General features: G+C 42.6%; 1 protein-coding gene across 8 annotated transcripts in view; it reads right to left on the reverse strand.

The window, feature by feature from the left end:
* Positions 1–26,005, reverse strand: part of MEGF11 (multiple EGF like domains 11) — a 277,220-nt gene that overhangs the window by 166,545 nt on the left and 84,670 nt on the right. For all 8 annotated transcript variants that reach the window (XR_006104620.1, XM_042474946.1, XM_042474943.1 and 5 more), the window contains 4 exons: positions 24,729–24,852; positions 19,245–19,346; positions 17,444–17,544; positions 1,996–2,088 (listed from right to left, as the gene is read on the reverse strand). Coding sequence is in view for 7 of the 8 variants with exons in the window: in XM_042474946.1 (XP_042330880.1) it covers positions 1,996–2,088; positions 17,444–17,544; positions 19,245–19,346; positions 24,729–24,844 (412 nt within the window). In the remaining variant the exon portion in view is untranslated. The remainder of the gene's footprint in view (positions 1–1,995; positions 2,089–17,443; positions 17,545–19,244; positions 19,347–24,728; positions 24,853–26,005) is intronic.

Below are 26,005 nucleotides of genomic sequence, written 5' to 3' on the forward strand. Positions count from 1 at the left end.
TCAATTAAAAGAATCTCCTGTCACCATGTTGGTGAAACGGTGTTATGAGTTTTTGTCCAAGATAGGAAATGTTTGCAAGTTTTACTCACACTGCAGCCTTCTCCGCCTTCACTTGCAGCCAACATGGTTGGCCAGGCTAGCCAAGGAATAATGGGAGTTGTAGTCCAAAGCAACTGGAGGGGACTAGGATAATTACACCTCTAGTGTAATTTTATGGTTAACATGCGGTGGAAGTTGACCACAGAATCACAGTGGCGGACCAAAAAATGCCCAGAGAAATGTTTTTCTAGGAACCTCTAGGTCCTCCAGTATGACTCTATGGTCAACTTCCAGGCAGCACAGATCCACCATCCCATTGATAGGGGACCCAAGAAGCAACAGCCCCCTTTGCCAAAATCCAACTGTGTTGGCTGTTCACCAGCAGCAGCTACATGTGATTCAGGCCCAGCAATACGTCTGAAGTTCAACTCATGGTACTATAGCCATAGAAAGAAACATCCAAAACCATAAGAAGCAAAATATCTCATTCCAACATATGGGACCAAACTGTCATTCAATGATCCCCTTCCTTTGTACTAGACACTTGTCAAAGTTTCTGATCAATACTGGAAATAGTAGGCAGGCTGCCCACACAGTAAATAAACTCTGGCATCTTCCTTAGACAAAGCCGCCTCCTGTTCTCGGAAAATTAACAAGCCCAGTTCCATTATGTCAGTTAACAGAGACATCATCTTGCGTTGCGTAACTTTCCGATGCTTACTTTGGAGGCAACGTGTGACATTTTGTTCCAGCACGGGTTCATCAAGCCACCAAATGAAGTAATTTAGCAATTAGCAAAAAAATTCAAACTAATCAGGGCCTCTGGAATTGGAAAGCTCTTGAACCTCAAAATGCAAAAGTTGTCCTTCGTTCAAAGAACAACTTTTGTGTTTCAAAGTTTTGAGTTTGATAGAAATATCCATAGTGCCTGGCAGTGAGGATGCCAACTTCCCCCATGCCCCATAAAAACAGGCAATTTCCATGGCAGTTGGGGTGGGTGGCAAATCCATTCTGGTTTTTAATGGGATTTTAAAAAGTTTTCCAAAGCGCTGAACCACTTTAGGGACACGGTATTCAGCAACTTCAAAGTGCAAAGTAAAACCTTGAGCAAATGCACCACTCCGCAGGCTAAGGAGCCACCAACTGCCACTGAAAGGTGTATGTTTGTGTCTACAACATCAGAAAACACATCGAAAGAGGACAGCCTTCAAAATAGCTCCTCCGCAGCTGAGAGAACTTCAACAGGACAGCATCTTGACCTGGTTCCCTCAACCCTGGCCTTGATATGAGACACCTTCGTACTCCATACAAATCGAGTGAAAAGAGAAAAACATCACAAAGCAAATAAGAGTTTTTTCTTTGGTTTATCTGTAATGGGGGCAGAGAAGCAAGCCAATAAATGACTATAACACTTGCACAATGGGATGCCGCCCGCCAACAGCAATGGTTTCCCTGTCTGTGTGAGAAGAATGGCATTTTCTCCGCACAGAAAGCTGAAAGGATCAAGTAGCAGGGAAACGCAATAATCTCCCAGCTGAAGCTCACCCAGGAGGGAAAATCCCTGGATAGTGAGCAACACATGACTAATGATGCATTTGTGGCATTTGGAAAGCTTGACTGTGCAGAAAAGCACCTAAGGATAGAAGCAAGTGGAAAGTAACAGATTCTATATTTTACTGGAATGATCCTTAATGCAAAACAGAGATGCTCTTAAGCAATCATTTTATGATAGGACACAATCCACTAGGCCCACAGTCTCAGACGCAGAAGCTTGTGCCATCGCATCGCCATCCCATGGGGTCTTTCCAGCTTTGCACAGGCAATATTGGGAGAAATACAGAAGACTTCCCAGGTAGATTGCACTTATATTTTAGGTCACATCATTTTGTTCCCAGAACAGTTGGGTATTTCAAGGTAATAGAGCAGGAACACTTCTATCTTCTTTTCTCAACTCACCACTGGAACAATCTGGACCTCCCCATCCTGGTTCACAGTGACAGGTGTCAGGAGAAACACATCTTCCGTGGACACATTCTTCAGTGCAGAGAGCTGGAAAGAGAAAAAAGTTGTTGCCGTCATCATCATCACCATCAGTCATCAGTCATCATCCATCATCACCACCACATAACCACCTCGATCATCATCATAGGGATAGAATCCCAAGACCTAGCCATGTTAGTCTGGAAAATCAGTACGCAAAGGGATTTCGTAGCCCCTTTGAGACCAACTGAGAAAAAGAAGTTGTAGCATGGGCTTTTGTAGACTTGGTTTCCTTCCTCAGATGAATGGAGAGAAGTGGTGCCCAGGAAGGACCTTTGTGTGCATAGCCAGACTGTATGAATAGCCATAGAAATGCAAAACTTGGTACCGGGCACCAGGTCATTTCAGGCATCTGAGAAAGTGGACCAGTTCTAAGAAAGCTTATGCTACAAAATCTTTTTCCCAGTTAGACTCAAAGGTGCATCATCATCACTATCATCATCTTAATTAGAGTCCACCTTTTCCCCCATCAGATTAAGGCACTCTTTTTGCTATAACAGACTAGCACAAAACATCCGCTTGAGAAACTCACATAGAGAAAGATTAGGGTCCCATTTAAGAAATAGGGTCTTCTGCTATTGCAACTTTCTGTGTCTGCCCCATGAAGCAGGAGGTAGTAAGAGGGGGAAAGAGACTGAAAGAGAATACTTGTCCTCTTGTAATCTTTAGTGTTTAATTAATTTTTCATTCTATTAACATTCCACATAATACGATACAGCGGTCCCCAAGGCACTCTTTCCTAATGTACTTTTGGAAACAGTCTTGCCAGTTAATGGAACTATAAAAATTACTTGCATCAAAAGGTCAGGAAAAAATAAAGATGAGCCTCTGCTCTCCGGCAGAGCTACCCCTTTTTGCTAGCCACCCCAAAGGCTCCGGACCCAAAGAAAACTCTCCACTTAGGTGCAAGCAAAAGTAGTTAGGGGCCTAAATACCCCATAGGCACCAGGTCCCATCTGATCTTGGAAGCTAAACAAGGTCAGCCCTGGTTAGTACTTGGAAGGGAGACTGCCAATGAATGCCAAGTGCTGTACGCTTGATTTCAGAGAAAGAAACTGGCAAAACTATTTCTGTAGCTGAGCGCTCCTTGCTTAAGAAAAGCTTATGAAATTTATGGAGTTGCCTGAAGTTGACAAGTGACTTGAAGGCACACATGGGTAGTATCTCAATGCCCAGAGTAACAGCTTGGCACCTGAAGTTCCATCTCTTTTCCATTTGCAACCCTCCGTTGCTCCATTTCCCTTGCTCCACACCTCCGGGGCCCTTTCTCCAGCATCTCATTGACTGGTTTATTATTAGCATTCTTGGCACCGGTACCAAGTTGGATCCATCCTGGTAATAAAATGACCTACATCAACATTCTGCCAAAAATGCCAGCTTGGTAGCAAATGCGTTTAGCGTGAGATATTGGGGCTCATTCAAGGTCATGCTGTAACCATTCCTCAGCAGCAGAGAATTTAAAGAGAAAAAGCAACCAGAGAGGAGGAGAGAAAGAGATTCGCCTAATGCTTACCATTGACTTATTCTCATTGAGAACAGATGCTACTAGTTTGGCCAGGTTGATATTGTCACACTGCTGTGAATTTGGACCAAAGACTGTTACACAATGTTAGTCTTCTTGCATGGAGTCAATTGTGCTATGCATCCTTTGCGTTGAATGGAAATACTGCAGCCAAAAGTTCAATCCAAGGCGCAACCAAATCCACAAGGCATACACACATATACATGCACAGTTCTGCTCTTGCACACTGGTGAATGCTAATGTTCTGCATTGGACACAAATGTGCAATGCAAATAGGCAACTTGCACTTGTCAACGACACCGATAGACTCCATCTTTACAAGCCATAGACAGACAAAAAAAACCCAGCACCTCTCATTTCATAAGAAAAGACTGAGTGCTTAAGGGTTGGGCTTCTAAACCAGAATGCAGAATCCCAACTATCACAGGATAAAGGACAGAAGAACAAGTTGTTGTCATTGTGTTCCTTCAAGTTCTTTTTGACTTAGGGCTCATGGGATTTTCTTGGGAGGTTTCTTCGGAGGAGGTTTGCCATTGCCTTCCTCTGAGGTTGAGAAAATGTGACTTGTCCAAGGTGACCCAACGAGTTTCATGGCTGAACTGGGAATCGAACCCTGGTCTCCATAGTCTTAGTCCAACACTCAAACCATGACAACTGACAGTGCACAAATGACAATGGGACAAATTGGGATGCAAAAGCCCATTAACAACAGGAGAAAGTGGTAAAATACAATACAGGCATTTTCCCAGATAAGAAAAACCTACACAGCCTCCCTTGTGTCTACCAACACACACATATATACTAACAATATATAAAGGTGATATACACAAATGACTTGCAACGTCTGTATGTTCCCAAGCATATCATCACAGACATGTTTAAAGCCTCTCATCCTATGGGTTTAATCCCCAAGACATAATAAAATGAGGCAAAAACCTTTTCTGGTGTCATTCCAGCTAAAAGCAACTTTTCCCTTCTCCAGCATGAAGGCAAAAGCCACACAGGGCTCAATCAATTCTGCTAAATCAATACTGCTAATACCATAATATTTCCTCGTATGATACCCGCCGTTTAATATCTACCAATGGATGAGCCAAACTTACCAGCTGCACGATTCTAAGCTGCCATTAGAACACTTAGCAATGAATTACAAATATCTTCAGTGGGATAATGGAGTTAAAGCAGTTGCTGCCTCAGCACAGCAGATGACCCTGGCATCCATGCCTAAACACCACCTTGGACCGCATCCTCTCTTGTGATTCACCAGCGTCACTAGTTTAAGAGAAAGCATTTTGTGTCCTTGCACTTTTGGGGAAGATATAGAGTTTTTCATCAATTGGAAGAAGGATCGAAGGGATCAGCCATCTTGGAATTGATCCTAACAATAGGGAAGAGTTGGTCACTGGGATGAAAGCAGTTGGCACTATAGGACAATGGTTCCCAAACTTGGATCCTCCAGATCTTTTGGACCTCAGCGTCCAGAATCCCCAATCATTGGCCAACATGGCTGTGGCTTCTGAGAGTTGAAGTTCAAAACACTTGGAGGAGCAAAGTTTGGGAAGCAAACTTTGGGAAGAATATTTTTTATTATTATTATTAATATTTGTTTTTATGATTGCATGATATTTTAATTATTATTACGTTGGTATTGTTTGTTGTGGGGTAGGGAGGGAGGTTTATTTTGCATTGTATTGTATTGCATTACCATGGTTGTAAGCCACCTAGATCCAAATGGAATGGCGGGGTAAAAATAAAATAAAATAATAATAATAATAATAATAATTATTATTATTATTACTATCATGCTAGAATTCAATTTTTGGAACAGGCCAAAGAAGAGTACAGCCATACAATCTATTGTATGTATACGTATAATGTATGTAAACCGCCCTGATCTGGGGAAGGCGCGGTATATAAATAAAACTTTTATTATTATTTATTATTATTAAAAATGAATCTAGGATTTCAGCAAAGAAGATTTTGATCAAACTCAGGGAAATCCTGAGCAGACTCCCATGGTGAATGGACACCTCTATTGACATCATTTCAGAAGACTCCAAAAATGGAATTTTGTATGATGGGGACCTTTGGACTCCATGAATGCACCACACACAACCTAAAATAAACTCAGAAGTAGGAGTGTGAAATCCCAGCTGGAGCGATTTTGGGGAGAGAGAGGCTCTTTCAACACATTGAAACAACCTGTTGAGAATCTTCCACTCCCCGCCCCTGAGGTCTCACCTCCAGAATAAGACAAAAAAGCATCAAGTCCTTTTTGTGTGTTTGCTGCAATTTCTACAAAATTGGTGCTAGGGACTTTTCACATTATCTATTTAAGCACACACACAGCAAGCACCGCAAAGAACGGCCAATTGATCAAACAGACACAAACAACCCACTCAGTGCTACTACTCTGAGCTGTCCATGCAGCAAGGCAACGTTTATCTGAGTTTAAAGTTCCTGCATTTACACAGATACATAAAATCAACAGTCCCACAAATTGTCAAAACCCCTCTAAGACCTACTGTATATATTCATGTATAAGTCTAAAAATTTAGGTTAAAACCCCCCAAAAAACTGAGTCGACTTATCCATGAGTCAATGTAAGTACTGTACTTTTACTCATATGTGTGTGTGTGTGTGTATATATACATATATGTATACATAGAGTTTAATCTGCCCTGGAAGCACTGACTCTCTTCTACACTCTCATCCATCCAGCCTTTACTATAAGCACAAATAAGTTTTTTGGGTATTGTTTTCCTTTGCTTTGTCTTTACATCCTTCATTACATGTCCCTAAATTTTACCCTTGACTTATCCATGGGTCATATCAAAATCCTTAATTTGGTCCCCAAAACCTGCCCTCAACTTATACATGAGGTCGACTTATAGTTGAGTATATACGGTACTCCCCAAAATCTTGTAGTAAGGAGATTTCTCTAGGGACAGTCTGGAGTAGTGGTCTGAGTGTTGGACGATGATTTTGGCGATATACCTGGCTACTAAGGACAGAGAAACCCTTTTGGAGTGGGCTACTGACATTGGCAAGGCTAGCAGGGACTATTTTTAAACCCGCATCCCTGGTCCACATCCCAAGGAGGGTGCCAACATATCCTCACTGCTGTAATGCATGACCCAGAATAAAACAGAAACACTTTCAGCCGTCCGGAGCTCATTTGATTTAGGTGGCGATAAGTGGAGCAAGGTGGGACCCTGCCAAAGTAAAGTGGGCTATTATCAAATGAGCCATTCTACCATACATCACAAAGGGGCCTGTCGCTCTGCCTCTCTCTTTCTTACAATGAAGGCATGTACTGTCAGATCTTTGCACCAATGATGCTTCCAAGCTCTTGCTCAAGAAGTACAGAATATGCCTTTCCCATGAGCATGATCAGCTTGTCCCACATATTTAGCAAAAGGATACCCAGCCAAGCTCAAAGGAAGCCTGGATCTCCGATGGTGGCTCTGCTTCTACACTGATAATGGGTACTTATCAGATTGTATATAGCCTAAGGCTATGGATGAGATCTCTGGAGAGGTGAGCCCTATCTTATCAGCTCTGGACTCTTGGTCCTCTTGGCTTATAAAAGGAGCCAGAGAAAAACTGGCCAACTAGCTAAAGGAAGCAATGAATGCAAAGCTTCAATATGCCAAAAAGCCCTCCCTGAATCCTTTCTTGTTTTAAAAAACCCAGAAGGGTGGCACAATACTCATTCTCTGGGGTTAGGTCCAAAACACGCTGCAAAAATAATCCAGTTTGAGACTAGGAAATCTTGGGAATTGTAGTTTATTGTAGCACCAGAGCGCTTTGATAGAGGCGGACAAATGTCTCACAAAACTACAGATCCTAGAATTACCCAACGTTGAGCCAGGGCAGTTAGAGCAGTCTCTGGACAATTTCCGCAGTGTGTTTGGGACCTTAGTTAACCAGAGATTTTTATTTAGCTGTGAAAGCAACCCCTCAATGGCAATTCCTGCTCAATTCTCTGCAACTGCTTAAAACCAGCCAGGCTCCCCAAGACTCAATTAACATCTGGGAGTTTAATTAGGTTGTGACCAATGAGCCGGCGCTGCAGTCCCCAGCTTTTTATTTATCAGAATTCTTCAAAGGCACTTCCCTTGTTGCCGTATTGATTCATTTTCATTCCTGGTTTCCAAGTTGTAAAGTCAAGCAGAGGAGGGGGAAAGCACTCCAAAGAGCTGCCCGTCTCCATCAGGCGGGGAATCTTTTTTGGAGATTGATTCTCCTCCTTGGCATCCCTGATGTTCAGGGCTATTCTGCAGCAGCGAGAACAAGGGGACCGGCGAGAAAGGGGCACAGCTGGAGGGGAGGATAATAGGACAAAGTGGGAAAGATGGTATCTCTGCATTTGACCGCGCACATCATGTCCTTTCTAAAGGTCATCTTGATTTAGGCACTATTGTGTTTTCTTCCCTCTTATTTTTCTCCTTTTGAAGAGTGCTGCAAAGAAGTTTACCGGAACGGAAAGGAGAAATAAGTCTACTCCATTCAAGACAGGCAGAAATGAGGTACATTTGAAGACCAACCCCCCCCCCCCAGCAAGTTTAATTTTTAAGCATGCATTTTATCTCACGCAGTGTCTTTCATGCAACTTTAGTCATCTCAACAATAGAAACCTAGTTTCCCCAGCAATGAAGATCTGAGACTGGAGTCAACAGTCCAGGAAGAGATACCTATATATTTTGAATTGTCAAGACCTTCCTTTGAGCGGAGTCCAAAAACAGATGTTCTCTACTTCAACTTCCCAACTATCATGGGGTTTTCTTGGCAAGATTTGTTCAGAGGAGGTTTGTCATTGCATTCCCTTGAGGCTGAGAGAATGTGACTCCCTAAAGGTCACCCAGTGGGTTTCACGGCCAAGCTGGGATTCGAACCCTGCTCTCCAGAGTTGTTGTCCAATGCTGAAACCCCTACACCACACTGTGCAACCCTTCCAGATGAGACAAGGAAAGATTAGTCAAGGAGCCATAAATCTGACATTATTTGAAGTCACACAACAGCAAACCCCTATGGCTAGAGATGACCTCTGGTTACTTCCTGCTCCATGGATGACTGAATTGTTTTGGTACTAAAACAGTTTCTATGCCCACCCAAGGAACCCAGAAGCGCCTTGCCCTGGCAGAAATGATCCCAGATAATGAAATATACTGCTTTTCTTAATTTAAACAACATTGTTGGTACAACGCAATGCTGAGACATATACACACAGAGAAAAATATACTCTTCACAAAAGCACTTGTGCTATTAATAGGCACTTCTGCAGAAAGGAAAATCATTGCATTAAAAAAGAGAGAGAGAAAGAATTAAGCACACTTCAGTATATCATTCTAGAGTGCTAAAATGCTGAAATACCAACATTCATCCTAGGATCAATAGTTTTGCGATGCGACGCCACCAGCACCACCCTCCTCTAAATATTTCCAAAGGATTATCAAGGAGTAAATAAGATATGGGAAACGCAGAAGTGCTGACTTGGCGTTTCCCACCTGCGCACAATTTGCACATGAGCCGTGAAGCTCCGTCTCCCTTTGCTTCTCAAGTCAGAAGCATGCCATTGTGTCGCTGTACTTAATGCGCCAACTGATTCCCAAATGGCAAGGAAAATCAGATTGATGCAGATGGAAGAGAAGCTTGCAGAATTGTTACTTCAAGCGTCCAGATGTTGAACAATCAGGCCATATGGCTTAATTGACAGAGCCTTCCCTTGGGATTTTGAAACCCAAATAATCCATTACTTCTGCCACCTTGGCGACATCAGGTGGAGGAAGGAGGCCTACATACACCAAGCTACAAATGGTTGTCCGTACAAATTGTACTCAAGGGCTGCCATGGGGCAAAGAGAGCAGCTTTGAAAGGTCTGAATAAAGGCGAGAAAAAGATATGGGAACTCAGGAAAAATAGCTGCCTCAAATAGGACAAATAGCAAAATGTTGCATTGTGGACCACTTCTTTCTGGGTTCCACCAAGCCATGTTGTGCCCTTATGTCCTTTCCAACTTACGGTGAATCTATCACAGGGTTTTCTTGGCAAGATTTGTTCAGAGGGGGTTTGCCTTTGCCTTATGAGGCTGAGAGAGTGTGCCTTGTCCAAACCACCCAATGGATTTCAATGGCGGAGCAGAGGTTCAAACCCTAGTCTCCAGAGTCCAATGCTCAAAGCACTGGACCACACCGGCTCTCTCACCGAGTCTTAATCTTTTCCAAAATTCTCCATCTCATTTCCATTTCTCCCTTTCTCAGATAGCTTTCCAGTTCCTCTTTTCTAACAGCCTCATTGGGCTATTTGGGTTTCTGTTCTTTCTTTCATTTTAAGGGAAGCAGCTGCTTGGCTTCTGCAAACCATGCATTTCCCTGAATTTGCTATTATCTCCCCTTTGTGCATGCATGGTGCTGTTTTGACTACCGACTTTATCACACGTGGATTTCAAAGCACAATTAGAGGTGGGAAAGAAGTGGCTTTGGTGATATTTGTCACAAAACAATGCCTTCAATCCAGAGTTGCATGGTTAGGGCATCCCTTTTCATGGATGGAGGAACCCATCAATGAGCTCCAAATCACTCTAGTCTCCAGAGGCAAAATGTCACTGTTGCAAGTGTTTCATTCTTCCTCCTCTTTGCTATTCCCAAGCAGCCAGATTCTCTTGTTTTCTATTTATTCTTCTAAAACTTGAATTGCAGCAGCAGAGCCTCCAGGACTATAACTTCCAGAGTCATCCAGATTGCGTGGCCATAATGGTTGGTGAATTCTGTGTGCTTAATAAAATAAAAACAGCAATACCAACATTTCTGAGCTCTGACATTGCCCTGTAGATGGTTCATAGAAGTCTTCCACAAACAGATCACTTCACATGCTTTGGACTACAAATCCCAGCATCCCTGACCACTGACCCTGCTGTCTAAGGCTGACGAATGGGAGCCAAAGTGTCAAAATGGCTGCAGGGCACCAGATTAGGAAAGTCTGCTGCATTAAAAATAATAACCCGCCATGTACAAAGATTTCAAAGGACAGGCTGAACAAAAGCTCCATCCAAAATGGGTCCATTTAGTAAACTGGAGTCTCTTTTCTGCCTGGACAATTATTAATTTTAAAAGCGAGGGGAGATCTTCAATCGCCGTCTTTGCTGAAAGGGCAACGTACAAGAGAAGCCCTCCAGGATGTTTTAAAAGCACCATGGATGAATTTGGAAAGCTAGCCTAGGCTCAGATAAGGCCTAAATAATTTCAAAAGCCTGTGTAGTTTAAAAAAGAGGGGGTTAGGTTTGCAAAATCAGAGAATGGAGTGGCTTCTGCAATTTATGCATTGGCTTTGCCAAAAAAAAAGGGCTTACCTTAGCAAACGAAATACACTAAATCACACTTCTGTGTGGATTTACTGCTTATTGTGCACAGCTTGTTTGCAAAGAGAGGGTTTGGAGAAAGCAGGATCATGGATACATGCAGTTTAAAAAGAGGAAGAGAGAAGTGGCAGCAAATCACTTTGCAGGAAAAGGAGGAGCTCTCCCAGTATTCAAGGACAGGGAATTACATGCAGCTGCGTATGTAAGCGAAGCAACGGGTTCCAGTTTTTCTGGATACATAGACATAAGAAGACAGACATCTTAGCAGCCAAAGGCTCACCTTCACTAGAGAAGAGCATTTTATATATGCTGGCAACCACAGATCGTAACCCAGATTATAGCATCCTCATGACACAAGCAGCTCAGGATGGTCAGGTAGACGTTTTAAACAGCCTTCTTATAGAGATCCTAAAACAGGGGTAGGCAACCTGCGGCCCGCGGGCCGGATGCGGCCCGGCAAGGCCTTGGGACCGGCCCCAGCCTGGTCCTGCCGCCGATTGCCGCCGGGGCCTTTGTCCTCTCGTGCACAGGGGCAAGGGGGGCAATTGTCTATAGACGCCTCAGAAACATGCATTTATATTAACTTTTTTTACAAATCAGCAATTTTTTTTGCGTGTCCTCCACTTTTTTTTAAAAAAAGTGTCCACCATTTGAAAATGTTGTCCTACATTTGTCCCGGTTTATTTATTTATTTAAATTTTTAAAAATTATTTAATTATTTATTTTTTGGCTTCGGCCCCCTAGTTGTCTGAGGGACAGCAACCCGGCCCCCGGCTCAAAAGGGTTGCCTACCCCTGTCCTAAAAGATTGCAACATTTGCTTTATTATCCAACCCCAGCCTCCTAAATACAGCCAGCCTTCACCATATACTGCTCCATCTCCTACACTTCACCCAAACAGACAATGCAAAATTATTAATACATGGGGAAATTATTAACTCAAGCATCACTCCCAAACATTAATCCTTAATATGTCACATTCTCTGATGCGCGTCAAAGAATTATTATAGTAAGGTGGGGAGGAAGGATCAAAGTAATGCTTTTCTTCTCCCTCTGAGCCATCGTGTTAAAATAAAAGCCTATAAAATGATACGAATGCATTTTCAGGATTAGTGGTTACCTGAGATCTCCCACTCGAGAGACACAAAGGGGAGATCCTCTCTCTGAATTTCTCCAGCTTCAAAGCTTTTGCGCCTTAGCTACAAAGTGCTAACTCTTTTCACCTCTGGCCACCAACTCACATCCATCATGTCACAGTAAAATGAGATTGATGGTCTTCTTGCAATAGGAGGAATGGGGGAAACCACTCATCCATAATGCAAGACCCCCCTGTCCCAGGAGCAGTCCACCTCAGTCGGAGAAGCCGGCTGAAAAATTACCACGTCCAGAAAGGGTTGCATGGTGGGTGCAAAGAGGTTGTAGCAGTCGACTGTGATCCTGAAAGCGAATGGTTTAAACAGTGCTTTGCTTCACAATTAGGCTGTTCTTCCAAGCTCTTTCAGTTCTCATTGTTTGTAGGAGATGTGTGCAAGGAAATCCCATTCCAGGTATTATAAAACCTTTAATGAAGCTGTCCAAGGTCCAGGACCTAATTTGGAGGAAGAATTCAAAGACATAGCCTGAAAGTCAGTATGCAAAGGGATCTTTGTAGCACCTTTGAGACTAACTGAAAGAGAGGAGTTGGTAGCATGAGATTTAGTAGACCCAAGTCTACTTTCTCAGATGCATGCATTTGAAGAAGTAGACTCAAGTCTATGAAAGCTCATTCTACCAACTTCTCTCTTCCGGTTAGTCTCAAGATCCCTTTGCGTACTGATTTGGAGGAGAAGAGCAGAACGTGTTGAGTCTCCCTTATCCAAAATGTTTGGGGCCAAAAGTATTTTTGGATTTTATACCTATATGTGCATATATGTACATAATGAGATATAGAATCATAGAGCCAGAAGAGACTCCAAGGTCCAGCCCAATGTCATGCACAATGAAGACCCAATGAAAGCACTCCAAAGATGGTGGTTTCCCGACCTTTCACCATTTTGGTTGCCATCTTCTGGACACGCTCCAGTTGGGCAATGCCCTTCTTGAATTGTGGTGCCCAGAACTAGAAAACAGTATTCAAGGTGAAGTCTCACCAAAGCAGAATACAGTGGTACTATTACTTCCCTCTGTCCAAGACACTATACTCCTATTGATGCAGCCTAGGATCATATTGGCATTTTTAGCTGCTGCATCACAGTGGTTTGCTAAGCCTCCCAGATCCCTTTCACATGTACTGCTATCAAGGCAGGTGTCCCCTGTCCTATATCTGAGTCTTTCATGATTTTTCTGCCTAAGTGAAGCATCTTACATTTTTCCCTTTGAAAGTCATTTTGTTGGTTTGGGCCTAACTCTATAATCTGTTGAAATCATTTTGAATTCTAATCCTGTAATCTGGAGTATGAGGTACCCCTCCTAATTTGGAGGATAAAATCAATACAAGTGGAGTCTCTCTTATCTGAAATGTTTGGGACTGGGAATGTTTTGGATTTCGGAATACCTGCATTAACATATGAGATACCTTGGAGATGCGACCCGAGTCAAAACACAAAATTCAAGGGAAACCTGAAGCTCAATTTGCTCTCGGGCCCATTTATTTGGGTTTTTTTGTCATCCCATGCTATCTGTCCTTGGAATTACACTCATTCCTAAAAACAGTATTACCTGCTTTCAGATCTTGCTTTGGAAATAAGAAAGCCATAACTAGGAAATCTAAGAAGCCAAGAAGAGGGTGAGCCAAGAAGGCTTTCCGGCAGCCAGAGGGACATGATGCTCCTGGAAAGCTCCTAATGCTACCCTCCATCCATTAATAACAAAGCCCACATCCTCTCTCCACTTCCTCGGCCTTTTCTCTTTCCACACACGCTTGAAGGAGAAAAAGACAGAATAGCTGCACAATGTCTTTTGATTTCTAGCACCCGGAGCTGTCCGTTTGGAACCAGCCGCCGATTTGTATACAGAGAGAGAAAAGGAAGGAGAGAATGCCAATCTGCATGATTCCCACCGGTTATAGAAATTGGATTATCTTGCTGTTAAGTATGAATTTTTATATTATTTTATACGCAGCCTTGAACATATGCTCACAGAAAGGCCAGGCTTTTATGGCGAGTGCAAGTGAGGGGGAGAAATGGGAATAAAATCACAAAGCAGCAGGAACAAATCTCGACATCATTCTGTTAAGCCCCCAAAGAGTGCCGTTAACAGAGATTTAAAAACTCAGCACTCGCCATTCCATAAACGCATTGCACTTAATTAGACAGTTGCCTTTTTTAAAAAATGCAAGAAAGCCGGGGCAGTATATGAGCAAAAGAGGAACCAATTAGCTTTTAATCCAAAACTTTGAAAAAAAACTTTTAAAAGGTGAGCTTTTGATCATTACACGCTCTGAGAGACGTAGTCTCCCTTCACCACACGCTATTAACTCTGGTTAGCACCAACAAAAACGACTTTGCAAGGTCAAGCAAAGCACCCTTTTTGAACCACTGTCTTCCTCAGAGGAACTTGCGATCTGGACATCCACTTCTCCTTGCAGCACCAAGGATCCTGAAGAGACCTTTTACTCAGATGTGGTCTCAGTTGGGGGCTGAATTAAATGAACACCTAAGGTCTGGAAACCGCCAAGCCCTATAAGAAGAGGCTTAGGGATCTGGGTACATTTAGCCTGGGAAGGAGAGGGTTAAGAGGGGACATGATAGCCATGTTTGAATATTGGAAGGGATACCATACTGAACAAGGAGCAGGCTTGTTTTCTGCTGCTCCAGAGAATAGGACCCAGAACAATGGATTCAAATTACAGGGAAAGAGATTCCACCTAAACGTTAGGAAGAATAATGTTGTTGGGCCGCATTTTAACCGCCATAGCTCAGTGCTATGGCAACCTGGGAATTGTGGCTTCTTTCAACACCAGAGCCCTCTGGCAGAGAAGGCTAAACATCTTACCAAACTACAAATCCCAGAATTCTATAGTATGGAGCCATTGCAATTAAAAGTGATGTCAAACTCCATTATTATTTACAGTGCAGATGCAGCCCTAGTCCCAAATAGTAACTCTTCCAAGCTCCGGATCTCAGGACTAGGGAAGAGTATGGAGAACTGTTGCCTGTCATCAATGCTCACAGTATTGCCAATATCTGTTTTTAGAAATACAGGATAAGAAAGAAGCTTTAAGAAGACCTTTCCAGGTAGACATTTTCCTGTTGAGTCTCCCACGCATTTACAGAATGAACATTATTCCATCCAACATTTAGCATTTGGTTTAGCAAAGTGATTCCCAAACTTTGGTCCTCCAGGTGTTTTGGACTTCAACTCCCAGAAGCCCTGGCTAGCCTGGCCAGCAGTCAGGAGTTCTGGGAGCTGTAGTCCAAAACATCTGGAGGACCAAAGTATGGGAACCACTGGTTTAGCACTTCAGAGAGGTCAGTGTGATGGTCCCACAAGTCAGACTTGGAATAAGGTGAGAAGTAGTGGGTTTAATCTCCAAAACGTACATACCAGAGTTTGGAAACTTTGCATCCACAACCATGAGGGCTAGAATCTCTCCGTTTTTGTTTTTTGCTGAAGTTTTAAGCGCACGCTTTCCAACAAGCGACCAAGACAAAGTCACAGGAGTTGGCAACCCAGAGAATTTAAAATGACTGCATGCATGTACTTAGCTATATAATTAGCCACATAACTCAAGCGTGCAACTGCTGTCCGACTGACTTTGCTACGTTCAAGCGAACCATTTCCGGCATGAAGCATCCATCATTTCTTATCAGGAAAACAGGCCTGGGAATTGTGGCAGCATAACCAACTATTAATTCTATGAAAAGCAATTTTCAAACTACATTTTAATGTGCTATTTACAGGAGGTTCTCATTCTCTCTCTCTCTCTCTCTCTCAATTCTTGCAGTTCCCTGGGATGCAAATCTCAGGCTTGTTATTTCAAGCAGAGTCCAAAAAATAAAATAAAAATATTAACATGGCATCAGTGTCTATGGACACCACATAAAATAACTGCGTGGTTTGTCGCAAAGTCACTGCCACCAATATATAAGCCCAAATGGTAGCATTGAAGAGGTTCGAGACCCAAAAGAAATGCTCAGATGCCATAGGAAAGGGTTTCCAAATGCCATGTCCTTTATAACCTTCATGCTCAAGGGCAGGACATTTTTGTCCCAAAGAAATCACATATTGTTACAAAACCCTATATGGAATTGGGCCTACAAGGTAAGTATTCAATGACAATGTCACCTGAAAAGCTACAAACAACGTCCCCAAGTTTTAGCAACTTGCCAAATGCACATTTAAAGATCAAAACATACCCTGTCCAAGGAAATCTGTTGGTTTGGGTTTTTTGTTTGTTTGACTGTTTTGGCACTGGGGTATTTCTTTTATTTCAGCCAGTGTAACACATGGGTCCAATTCCCCGCTTGACTATTAAACCCAATGGGTGCCCTTGGGCAAGTCACATACTCTCAGCCTCAGGGGAAGCAATGGCAAACCTCCTCTGAATGCATCCTGCCAAGAAAACCCCATGATAGAGTTTCCTTAGAGTTGCAATAAGGTGGAAACAACTTGAAGAGACACAACACATACATAACACATCAGGGGGAAAGTTTTGGCCAACAATGACACTGGGAAGCAGAAATAACACTGTCTGGTTGTTAATAAGATGGATGCTGGGGTACACTGGAATTCTTAGTGGGTTTGAAAAGTCCAGAAAGGACACAATAAACCTCGCCTTAACTCCGAACACAAGGCTAAGCCTAGTGCCAACCTTCTGTAAAATAGGATTCCAATGTGGTCATAAAATGCTCAATTCATTCGGCGCTAGCTTCTTATCTGGGTGCATGAGAGTTTAGCCATGCATCTATCTCACACTCCGTCATTCTTTCCATCTTGTACTTTTCTGTAATTATAATCCAATCGTTGTTGGATTTTACTCATCATCCACATGGTTTAACTTTCTTTTTCTGTAAAAGGAGTGAGATTGTTCCTTCCTAAATTACAATCCTAATGTAGCTGCCTTGAATCCCATTTGGGGAGAAAGGTGGGACATAAATCCAAGGTTAACTCAGCCTTCCATCCTTTCGTAGGTCAGTAAAATGAGTAACCAGCTTGCTGGGGTCAAACTGGCTTACAGATTGTAAATTGCTTAGAGAATGCTGAGTTCACTGATAAGTGGTATAGAAATATACATGCTATTGCTATTGCCATCTATTCAACCTCCCTCTGCCAAAAGTGTGCACCCATCCAAACCCATGCAAAGCAGACAGACAGCCATACATGTAACTATGTGCATTTCTGCAGATTTCAGTGAATACTCCGATAAAGACCACAGTCTTTTTCTGAGGAGTTAAGGAGTTCTCTCACTCTAGTGAATTGCCTATGGCTGGATCACATTCTCCCCAACTGGAATGAGGAATATTTTAATCATATAGACCATCCCAAAGCGTCATCTATACATACGGATGCAGAAGTCTCCGCTCTCATAATATCCCGGACAGCACTGTGACCGTCGCCGATACATCGTCCTCAGCCCCCTCCGGTACGCCGTTTTATAACTTATTCTAAATTGTAAGACAGAGAAGGGGGGAACACACACAAGAAATCAATGCCTAGACTTGGAATTGTATTTGTGTTATGTTACTCTATGGTTGCTATGTTTCATAATGACTTTAAAATGCATAAAAATTCTGATATTTAAAAAAGGATCAATACAAATTTGTGAGCCCTACAGTTTCACTCCTACACTAACCGGTTTTCTTCTGGTGTGTCTGAGGAAGTGAGAGGGACAAATAGAAAAATGAATATATCAAAATCCTTTGTTTATCTCTGAACATGGAGCTCGGCAAACAGACATATGCAGGACGATAATGGTGATTTTCTCACATGCAGTCCAAGGGAGTTTTACCAGCATTTATTGGGTGCTGAAAAGGGGACCCTATACCAAACAGCATTGGGACATACTTTGTGTGTTTGCAGTTAAAAAAAAAAACCCCTAAATTCTGCAAGGTGCATCCATTCTTCAGACTTGCTTAACTTAGCATAAAAAGTGTACACCCCAAACCTAGGAACTCTTTTGCCCATAGGGCCTCTTGCTTTCAAGGCATTCCAAGGGTGCATCTATACTGCAGAAATAATGCGGTTTGACACTGCTGTAGCTCCATCCTATGGAATTCTGGGACTTGTAGTTTTAAAAGGTCTTTCGCCTTCTCTGCCAAAGAGTGCTGGTGCTTTGCAAAACTACAGATCCCTGGTTTCTGTAGGATGGAGCCATGGCAGCTAAAGTGGTGCGAAACTGCAGTCCTCAGGTTTTGCAGCTTAAGGACTAGAAACTTGCCTTAATTTTTTGAAAGTTGTACTTTACACATAGGTGCACACTCACACACACTGCTACTCCGCAGGACACCCGGTACCAATTCTTTATTTATGAACATCGTCTTGAGAACATCTTTTAGGCAAAACCATTGGTCTTAATAAAGATGAAAATAGCTGACATCCCTCCTTGGCTGTATCTCTGGTCTAGAAGTGGATGCTGACTCTCTTAGATCAGGGGTGAGAATCATGCGGCTGTCCAGGTATTACTGGATTGCATCTCTCAGCATTCGTCACATGGTGGTTAGAGCTGATGGGAGGAGCAGTCCACAAGCCTCTAAAAGGCTATATGATTCCCATTTCTGCCTTAGATGCTTGCAGCATCAAGCAATGGCTTGCACATGAGCAGGTCTATATCCACAAAAAAACTTGTTATGTTATTTCAGACACAAATAATGGCTCTTTACAGTAATCCCAGTCATCTGCAATCCCCCATTTTGTATACTTGTTCCACAGATAAAGCAAGCAACGGATGCACCTATGTGCACAGGCCTCAGTGAAAACTTAAATTCAATTACTTTTGGGGTTGACCAGTTTGTTTGAAACAAAAAGGGAAAACTAAGAACGAGAGGCGTAACAGACACACCGCTCATTGGCACGGCTGTTCCTAGTTTTATTGCAGAACGCTAAACCAGATTAACTGCAAATTTACAACGCAAAATTGGTCAGGTTTTGGGAAAACCCGAACACTTTCTCCTAAAATGAAATATCCATTTTTCCGTCTCTTTAATTTTGCAGGAGGATTCTGGCAGAAAGAGAGGGAGAGTGAGGGAGGCCTATATTTATCCCCAGTATCTCAAGAGTCTCGCCAAGGCACAGATAAAAAGACAGCGATACGGAGAAGATTAAAAGGCAGAGAAGCGGTTTGAAATGCCTCCCGATCACCACTTACCTGTGTCGAGTGCACTTGAACCAGTTCAGGATATCGGTGCATCTTGTGTAATAGATCTGATCAAAAGGATGGGCATACGATTCCTGAACAGTCACGGCGTAGCTAGAAACAGACAGTCAAAAGGGGGAGAAAAAGGGGGATCATTAGTCTATACAGTAAAGCCCTATTCCCTCTCTCTCTTAGATAGTAAAACCCAGCCTCAAAAAACTGGATGACTGCAAATTATCGCAAATATGGGCAAACCATGCTGCTATGATCAAGGTGGAAGACATCATATTCTATTCTAATCTATCCATCCATCCATCCATTTGAACAGACATCCATTTACATATGTCCTGTCATCAAAACTGATTCCTGGATGCTTTAGAAAAATATTCAGAGGCCTAGCCATGTTAGTCTGGAATATCAGTACGCAAAGGGATCTTGAAGCATCTTAGACACCAATTTACTTTTTGTTCTCTAGATACATATTCTGCATCGTATCTTGCTTGCAAATAAAAATTGCCACTAACCATTCAGAATGGTCACTGATAATATAAAGAACACAAATAATTCATAGATTGTTTCTGCCTGCCCAGTGTTGTATTGTAACATATATAATTCTGCAAGCCACCTTGGTCTACTTTTGCCATTTCGAGGGGGGGAGATAGGATATGATGATGATGGTATGTAAAGGGATCTTGTAGTCCCTTTGAGAGTAATGTAGTGAAAGGCATTGTATCATAAGCTTTTGAAGACTTGGTCTGCTTATTAACTTACAGTTTGTAAACTGCATAGACACTGCTAGTTCGGTATGAAGCAGTATATAAATGAAGCTGTTTGTTTGTTTTTGTTTTGTTCCTCAGATGCATGGAGTGAAATGGTGCCCAGTATCATAACCACATGTTTTTCATTTCTATAGCCATTCATAGTCTGGCTATTCATACGAAAGTCCTTCCTAGGCACTAGTTCACTCCAGTATGTGCAAGCTTAAGTTACAACATCTTTCGCTCTGGTTAAAGTTGACTCCCAGACTTGAGACTCAACTTGAAAGTACAGTGGTCCCTCCACATTTGCTTGGGTTTAGGGTTGAAGGATCCCATGAATGTGGAAAAACTGCAAAAAACACTATTCTTTTTGCCTAAGAGAACACCTCTCTAGGAATCCCCAGGTCCTCCAGTGTAACTCTATGGTCAACATTTGCCAGACGTTGACCACAGAATCATGCTAGAGGCCCTACAAATGCCCAGAGAAGTGTTTTCTCTAGGAACATCTAGGTTCTCCAGCACAACTCTATGGTCAATTTCTGGCAGAGTTGCACTGGAGGATTTAGCAATTCCTAGAGAGAACATATTAATCAAAACTGCAAACAATCAAACCCGCAAAACTACAAATATGGAGGTCCAACTGTATCTTGCAAGGAATTAAGACGTGAAGGGAGACACTTGAGACTTGGAATAAAAGGCTTGAATTCATCACTACCAAGGGCCCCCTGTATCCTTTTTCACTTCCACTTTTAAGGAAGAACCTAAATCGAAACCACCATCATCTCCCATTCCCCCGACATGTAGCACCGCTAACTGGAATTGGCCAACACCAGTTGAATTAGTTTCTGTAGCTGCTGACAGCAAGTGAAAGTCATGGAGAAAGTGGCCTACTAGTAGCTTACTTCAAGGCCAGTTAAGTCAGCAGAAACTCTTTCCACAAAGTGGAGTAGTAAAGAAGGAACAAGTAGACGTTGCAAACGCTTGTGAGTTGAGAGCGAGTGGAGGAAATATCCCCATAAAGAGAAATGGGAAATGTAAAGCAACCAAAGCTCTCTGCCTCCAATAAAATGAAAGTATCGGGGGGGGGGGAGGTCTATGCCCTTAAATAAAATCCTACCAGATACTCTTCCTCCTGGGACTACTCCCTTCTTTACTTGTGTACAAAAAGCTAATTAAAAGCACATATTAACATAATGCTGTCGAGTTTTCCCAGCATGGTAGGATCCCGGCATCTCATTTTTTATGATGAAGGAGCCAGAATCTGAAATGACGGCTATACCAATCATCATTAATTTTTTTATTAAAAAACTGGAAGAGAGAAAAAGAGAGAGGTCCCTGGGGTTTGATCCCCCCCCCCACTTTCGTTCTTTCCTAAACAGAAACCGTTTCAATCTGTGATAATTTGTAGCAGAATATTAACCGGTAATTGAGAACCGTAAATTGTGAACTAAGCAGGTTTGCTCCCCCCAAGAAAAGTTTTAAAAAGCAACATCCATAAGCATTCTGTTAACAAAATAAGAAACAAACCTGCGAAATGTTAGTTAGGCAGAAACTAGGCAGATCTGCTCAAGATTTGATTATTTGCAGATGTACAAATCTCTAGCAATCTTTAGATTCCAAAAATTCTCCCAAAAAAGGACATTTATTAAGACGATGGTGTTGGATGCAAGCTGTTTTGTGACAGAGGAGCCCTTTTTGACATCAATGTCCTGTGGCAAGGCATAACCGACCTTGATACAATATTTAATGCTCACTGGTTTGGCGTATTTCTACTGATGGCCTTGTGGTCAAAGTTCAAAATTATCTTCTTCACCTCTTGATGCTTACACACTGTGAAGAGAGATGTCCTGGACTTGGGCATTTGCAACAAAGCGATCCCAAGAGAAGGGACCACATGCTGAACCTTGTTCCAAGTCCAAGGCTGGAGGGAGGGGTCTTGGCAAGAGACATCCAGCACTGGAACAACCATCCCCACATTTTAAAACAGGTTTGCTTATTGAATCACTAGCCCCTTCCATGGTCAAATTCAGATCTAGTGTTTTGAGCTCTGGAATGCAAAGAAGGAGTCAAAATGAACGCTTCAAGTATCTGATTTTTCAGGTTCAAAGAAGAGTTCAGGGATGGTGAAAGTGTGGCCCACAGGAACACATACCCAGATGTATTTGTGGCTCCCAGGTCTCTGCAGAGTTCCCCCCCTCCTTTGCCATAAAACTGGCAGTAAATCATCCCTCTCCCCAACAACTGCCATGGCTGGAAACATCCCAGAATGGGGTTTGCAGCAGATCTTTTTCTCTACTCAACATTTTTGCATATTACAGGTCTCAGACTTCTTCAGTCTCCAAGTTCAAAACCAGCTCTTCTGATAGTGATTTTTTATTCTGAGGGTGCCTTTCTGGGCCTTGGATAGCCCATGGCAGCTGCTTTGGGAAGGGTCTGACCTCTGCCCAGGTATGACCATATTGCCCATCCCAAGCTGTAGGCACTTCCTTGGTGGCAAATGGTAAACCAGCTCTAGTGTGAATAGAGCTATCCAAGCTCCTACTAAACCCAATACCTGAAATAGATTCAGCACCTTCGATAACTCAATTCAAACAAAAATCCACCAAACAGTGATACATCTTATTGGCCAGTCGAAATGCACAATATACTTGTTGCAAGCTTGCAACAAGTACAGTGCACATTTCGGTTGGCCAATAAAGCTATCACTATTGCAAGCTTGCAACAAGTGCATTGTGCATTTCGGTTGGCCAATAAAGGTATCACTGTTGGGTCGATTTTTGTTTGCATTTGCTAAATGGCCAACACAGCTCCCCCTGCACATATCCTTTGCAGGTAATACTTAAGCTCAGAGCAGAATCTGAAGCTAGCATGCGCTGAACCTTTTCCATGTGCTCTTTGCAAGGAGGTTTCCTCCCGGCAACCGTGCCCAAACATAATGCATTTAGACTCGTCTTTATTAACATAACCATCTCCCCGTCGTCTTGATTATTATTTTATGAGCCTGTTTGCTCCTCTTGACCTCCCCCTAACTCCATCTTTGGGGCTTGATTTATTACGGTCTAAGTATCCCAGTCATCTTGGCCTGGGCAGCCAATCAATGCTGGGATTTAATTTTTGTTTCCCCTTGATTGGGTCTCCTCCGGGTTGCTGACTTCTTTCAGACAAAATCAATATCGGATTCCTGGGCTTGAAATGTGCCACAGAGCTACCAACAATTCCAAATCACAGGCACAGCTGTTACTGGGTTGTTGTTGTTGTCGTTTTCCCACCCATGTTTGCTTTAGATGGCTCGGTGTTGTGTGTGGTCGACATACTTTCCTGGAACATGAGGGTTAAGAGCTCATCCTTTGGCAGAACAGTCAAGATTGTGTCCCAGCATAAAAACATTTTACTAGAACAGCGAAGGTCACAAGGGTGCAAAGACACAGTCACATTTATTAGGATTTGCAGCAGATCTTTTTCTCTACCTATTCAGTGAAGTTCCAGAGCCAATGTGGCAGAGTGGTTTGAGCGTTGGACTCTGGAGACCAGGGTTCGAATCCCTAATCAGACACAGAAACTCAGTGGATAACGTTGGGCAATTTCACAATCTCCTAGCCTCAAGAGGAGAGGATGGCCATGGCAAACCCCCTCAGATCAAATTTTGATAGGGTCGCCATAAGCAGGAAATGACTCAAAGGCCCACAACGACAACTACAAGTGAAGTTCACTCTGGTTTGGAGGCAGGAAAAGAAGGCCAGTTTCCATGACCTGCTGTTTGGAAGTTGGAAGTCTTAGGCTGAATCTATACTTCATCGTATCAAGACAATAACCTTTTAATTCATAATTATCTTGGGACGGCATGTAGAGAGATCTTGTCGCACCTTTGAGACTAACTGAAAGAAAGAAGTTGGCAGCATGAGCTTTCGTAGACTTAAGTCTAAATGCATCAAACTAGACTTTAGTCTAGGAAAGCTCATGCTGCCAACTTCTTTCTTTAGTTAGTCTCAAAGGTGCTAGAAGATCTCTCTACATACTGATCCTACAGACTAACATGGCTATATCTTTGAATTCTAACTTAGGATAGCTTATTTTAAGTCAGATCTTCCCAGGTTTACCTGCCTGGACCATATGATTCCCTGCAGGGAGGCATTTTTTAGGGTGCCGCTATTAAGTAAGGTAACATGGGTGGCTTATTGGTGGTGGCACCCCACTTGTGGAATATCCTTCCCAAAGAGGATCTCCTGAAACCCAAGTTACAGTCTTTTCATCCCTGGACCTAGACTTCTTTACTCTCATTTTATGTTTTCCAATGTTCTTATCTGTGCTAATGTATTTTTGCTGTCTTGGGTTGCATCTACACTGCAGAATTAATGCATTTTGGCATCGCTTTAACTGCCATGCCTCCATGCTATGGAACTGGGGGGGGGGGACTACAGTTTTGTGAGATATTTAGCCTGAAGAGAGCTCTGATGCCACAACAAACTACACATCCCAGCACTCCATAGCATTGCGCCACGGCAGTTAAAGCAGTCCCAAACTGCATTTAATCCTACAGGCTGGCATTTATTTCATTTCATGCCACGGTTTGTTGTTCCTTCTGCCTGATTTTTAGGACCTTGTGTTTTGATTTGTTTACACAGGTTTTAGTTTTTACGGTCAATCTCCCAGAGGATGCTGTTAACTGAGTGGCGTGGAAGTGAGAGGCGTATGAATATTTTAAATAAACTAAGAAAGAGAGTTAAGTTAAACACATTACCTTTCCCAGTGGCTGCAAACATTCGGGTCGTCTGGGTTTAAGGAGTTGGTGGCTTTCAGCAGGAGAGAAAGGGCCAGGACTTTGAGGTTCCACCACAGAAGGAGACAGAACATCATTGCTATTTCTTAATGGAAAAGAGAACTGCATTAGACAAACAATCGACTTGTATTTAGCCAGTTATGCCTACTTACTCATTTCATCACCTGAAAGGAGCTGGCCAGACCTGAAGATAGGAAGGACTGGAACTAATTCGCCTTACATTGCATGCTGCAAACCACTGAGGATTCTGGAAATTGTGGCCCAAAAATAACTTTTCCAAAGGCCTGATTTCATGGTCATGCTTTCTCCTTCCAGGATTATCTTTTCCCAAGTTGCCTCCAGATATGTTATTACTGATGCCTGGAAAGCATTGTACACCACAAGCACCAAGATTGGCCTCATTCCCACTACCTTTTAAACCGAATCGCCATTTAAACCGGTTCAAATGACTCTAGTTCACACTTAAATCAAATCGCTGAAGCAATTCAGCAAGGGAAGCCATGCACTAGACTAGTCTTTTTGACGCTGATGTTTTCTGCATCTTTTTGGATAAATTCGAATCTGGGCAAATGTGAACCAGATGCGGATCGGAATCAATTTAAATTGGCCCTTCGGCCGGCTGGAGTGGGTCCATTTTGAACCGATTCGTTCGTGAATGTGAACCACAAGTGGGTTATTTTACAGGGGAAAAATGCGATTGGGGAAAATGTAGTGGGAACCACACTCCAATGTCGAATCGATCCATCGATTTGGATTGCAAACCTCTTTTTTGTAAGTGGGAATAGCACACATCTGCAACAAACTGGACAATAGTTGGGTTTTTCCCCCCTTTACAGATGTTTTTCTTCACGGATGTATCCCATTTTGGGAGAAAGGTGGGATATAAAGCCAATATATAAAATAAATACATACAAAAGAAGTCCCAGGAAAACACAAGAGAATTGCACATTTCACCCCCTGGACCTCTTGTAAACATCTGTGAACGCGTTAATGGGACTATAAAGGAGAAGCTATGTCTGGAAGTATCTGCAAAGTAATCTGTAAAGAAAACCCTACTTTCTGACTGACGCAAGGTAGAAACTGATTCTTGCAGATTCTAATGGGGTCTGCATGTGTCGATAGTTGAGTTGTTAAATCTCAAAAAAACGCATGATTAGGACCCGACAGACAGAAAATCGATTGAATTTTCAGCCCTTATTAAGAGCGGGGAGAGGCATTCCCTTTGTTTTCCAGGAACA

Source organism: Sceloporus undulatus, chromosome 6 (assembly GCF_019175285.1).
Source record: "Sceloporus undulatus isolate JIND9_A2432 ecotype Alabama chromosome 6, SceUnd_v1.1, whole genome shotgun sequence".
Lineage (NCBI taxonomy): Eukaryota > Metazoa > Chordata > Lepidosauria > Squamata > Phrynosomatidae > Sceloporus > Sceloporus undulatus.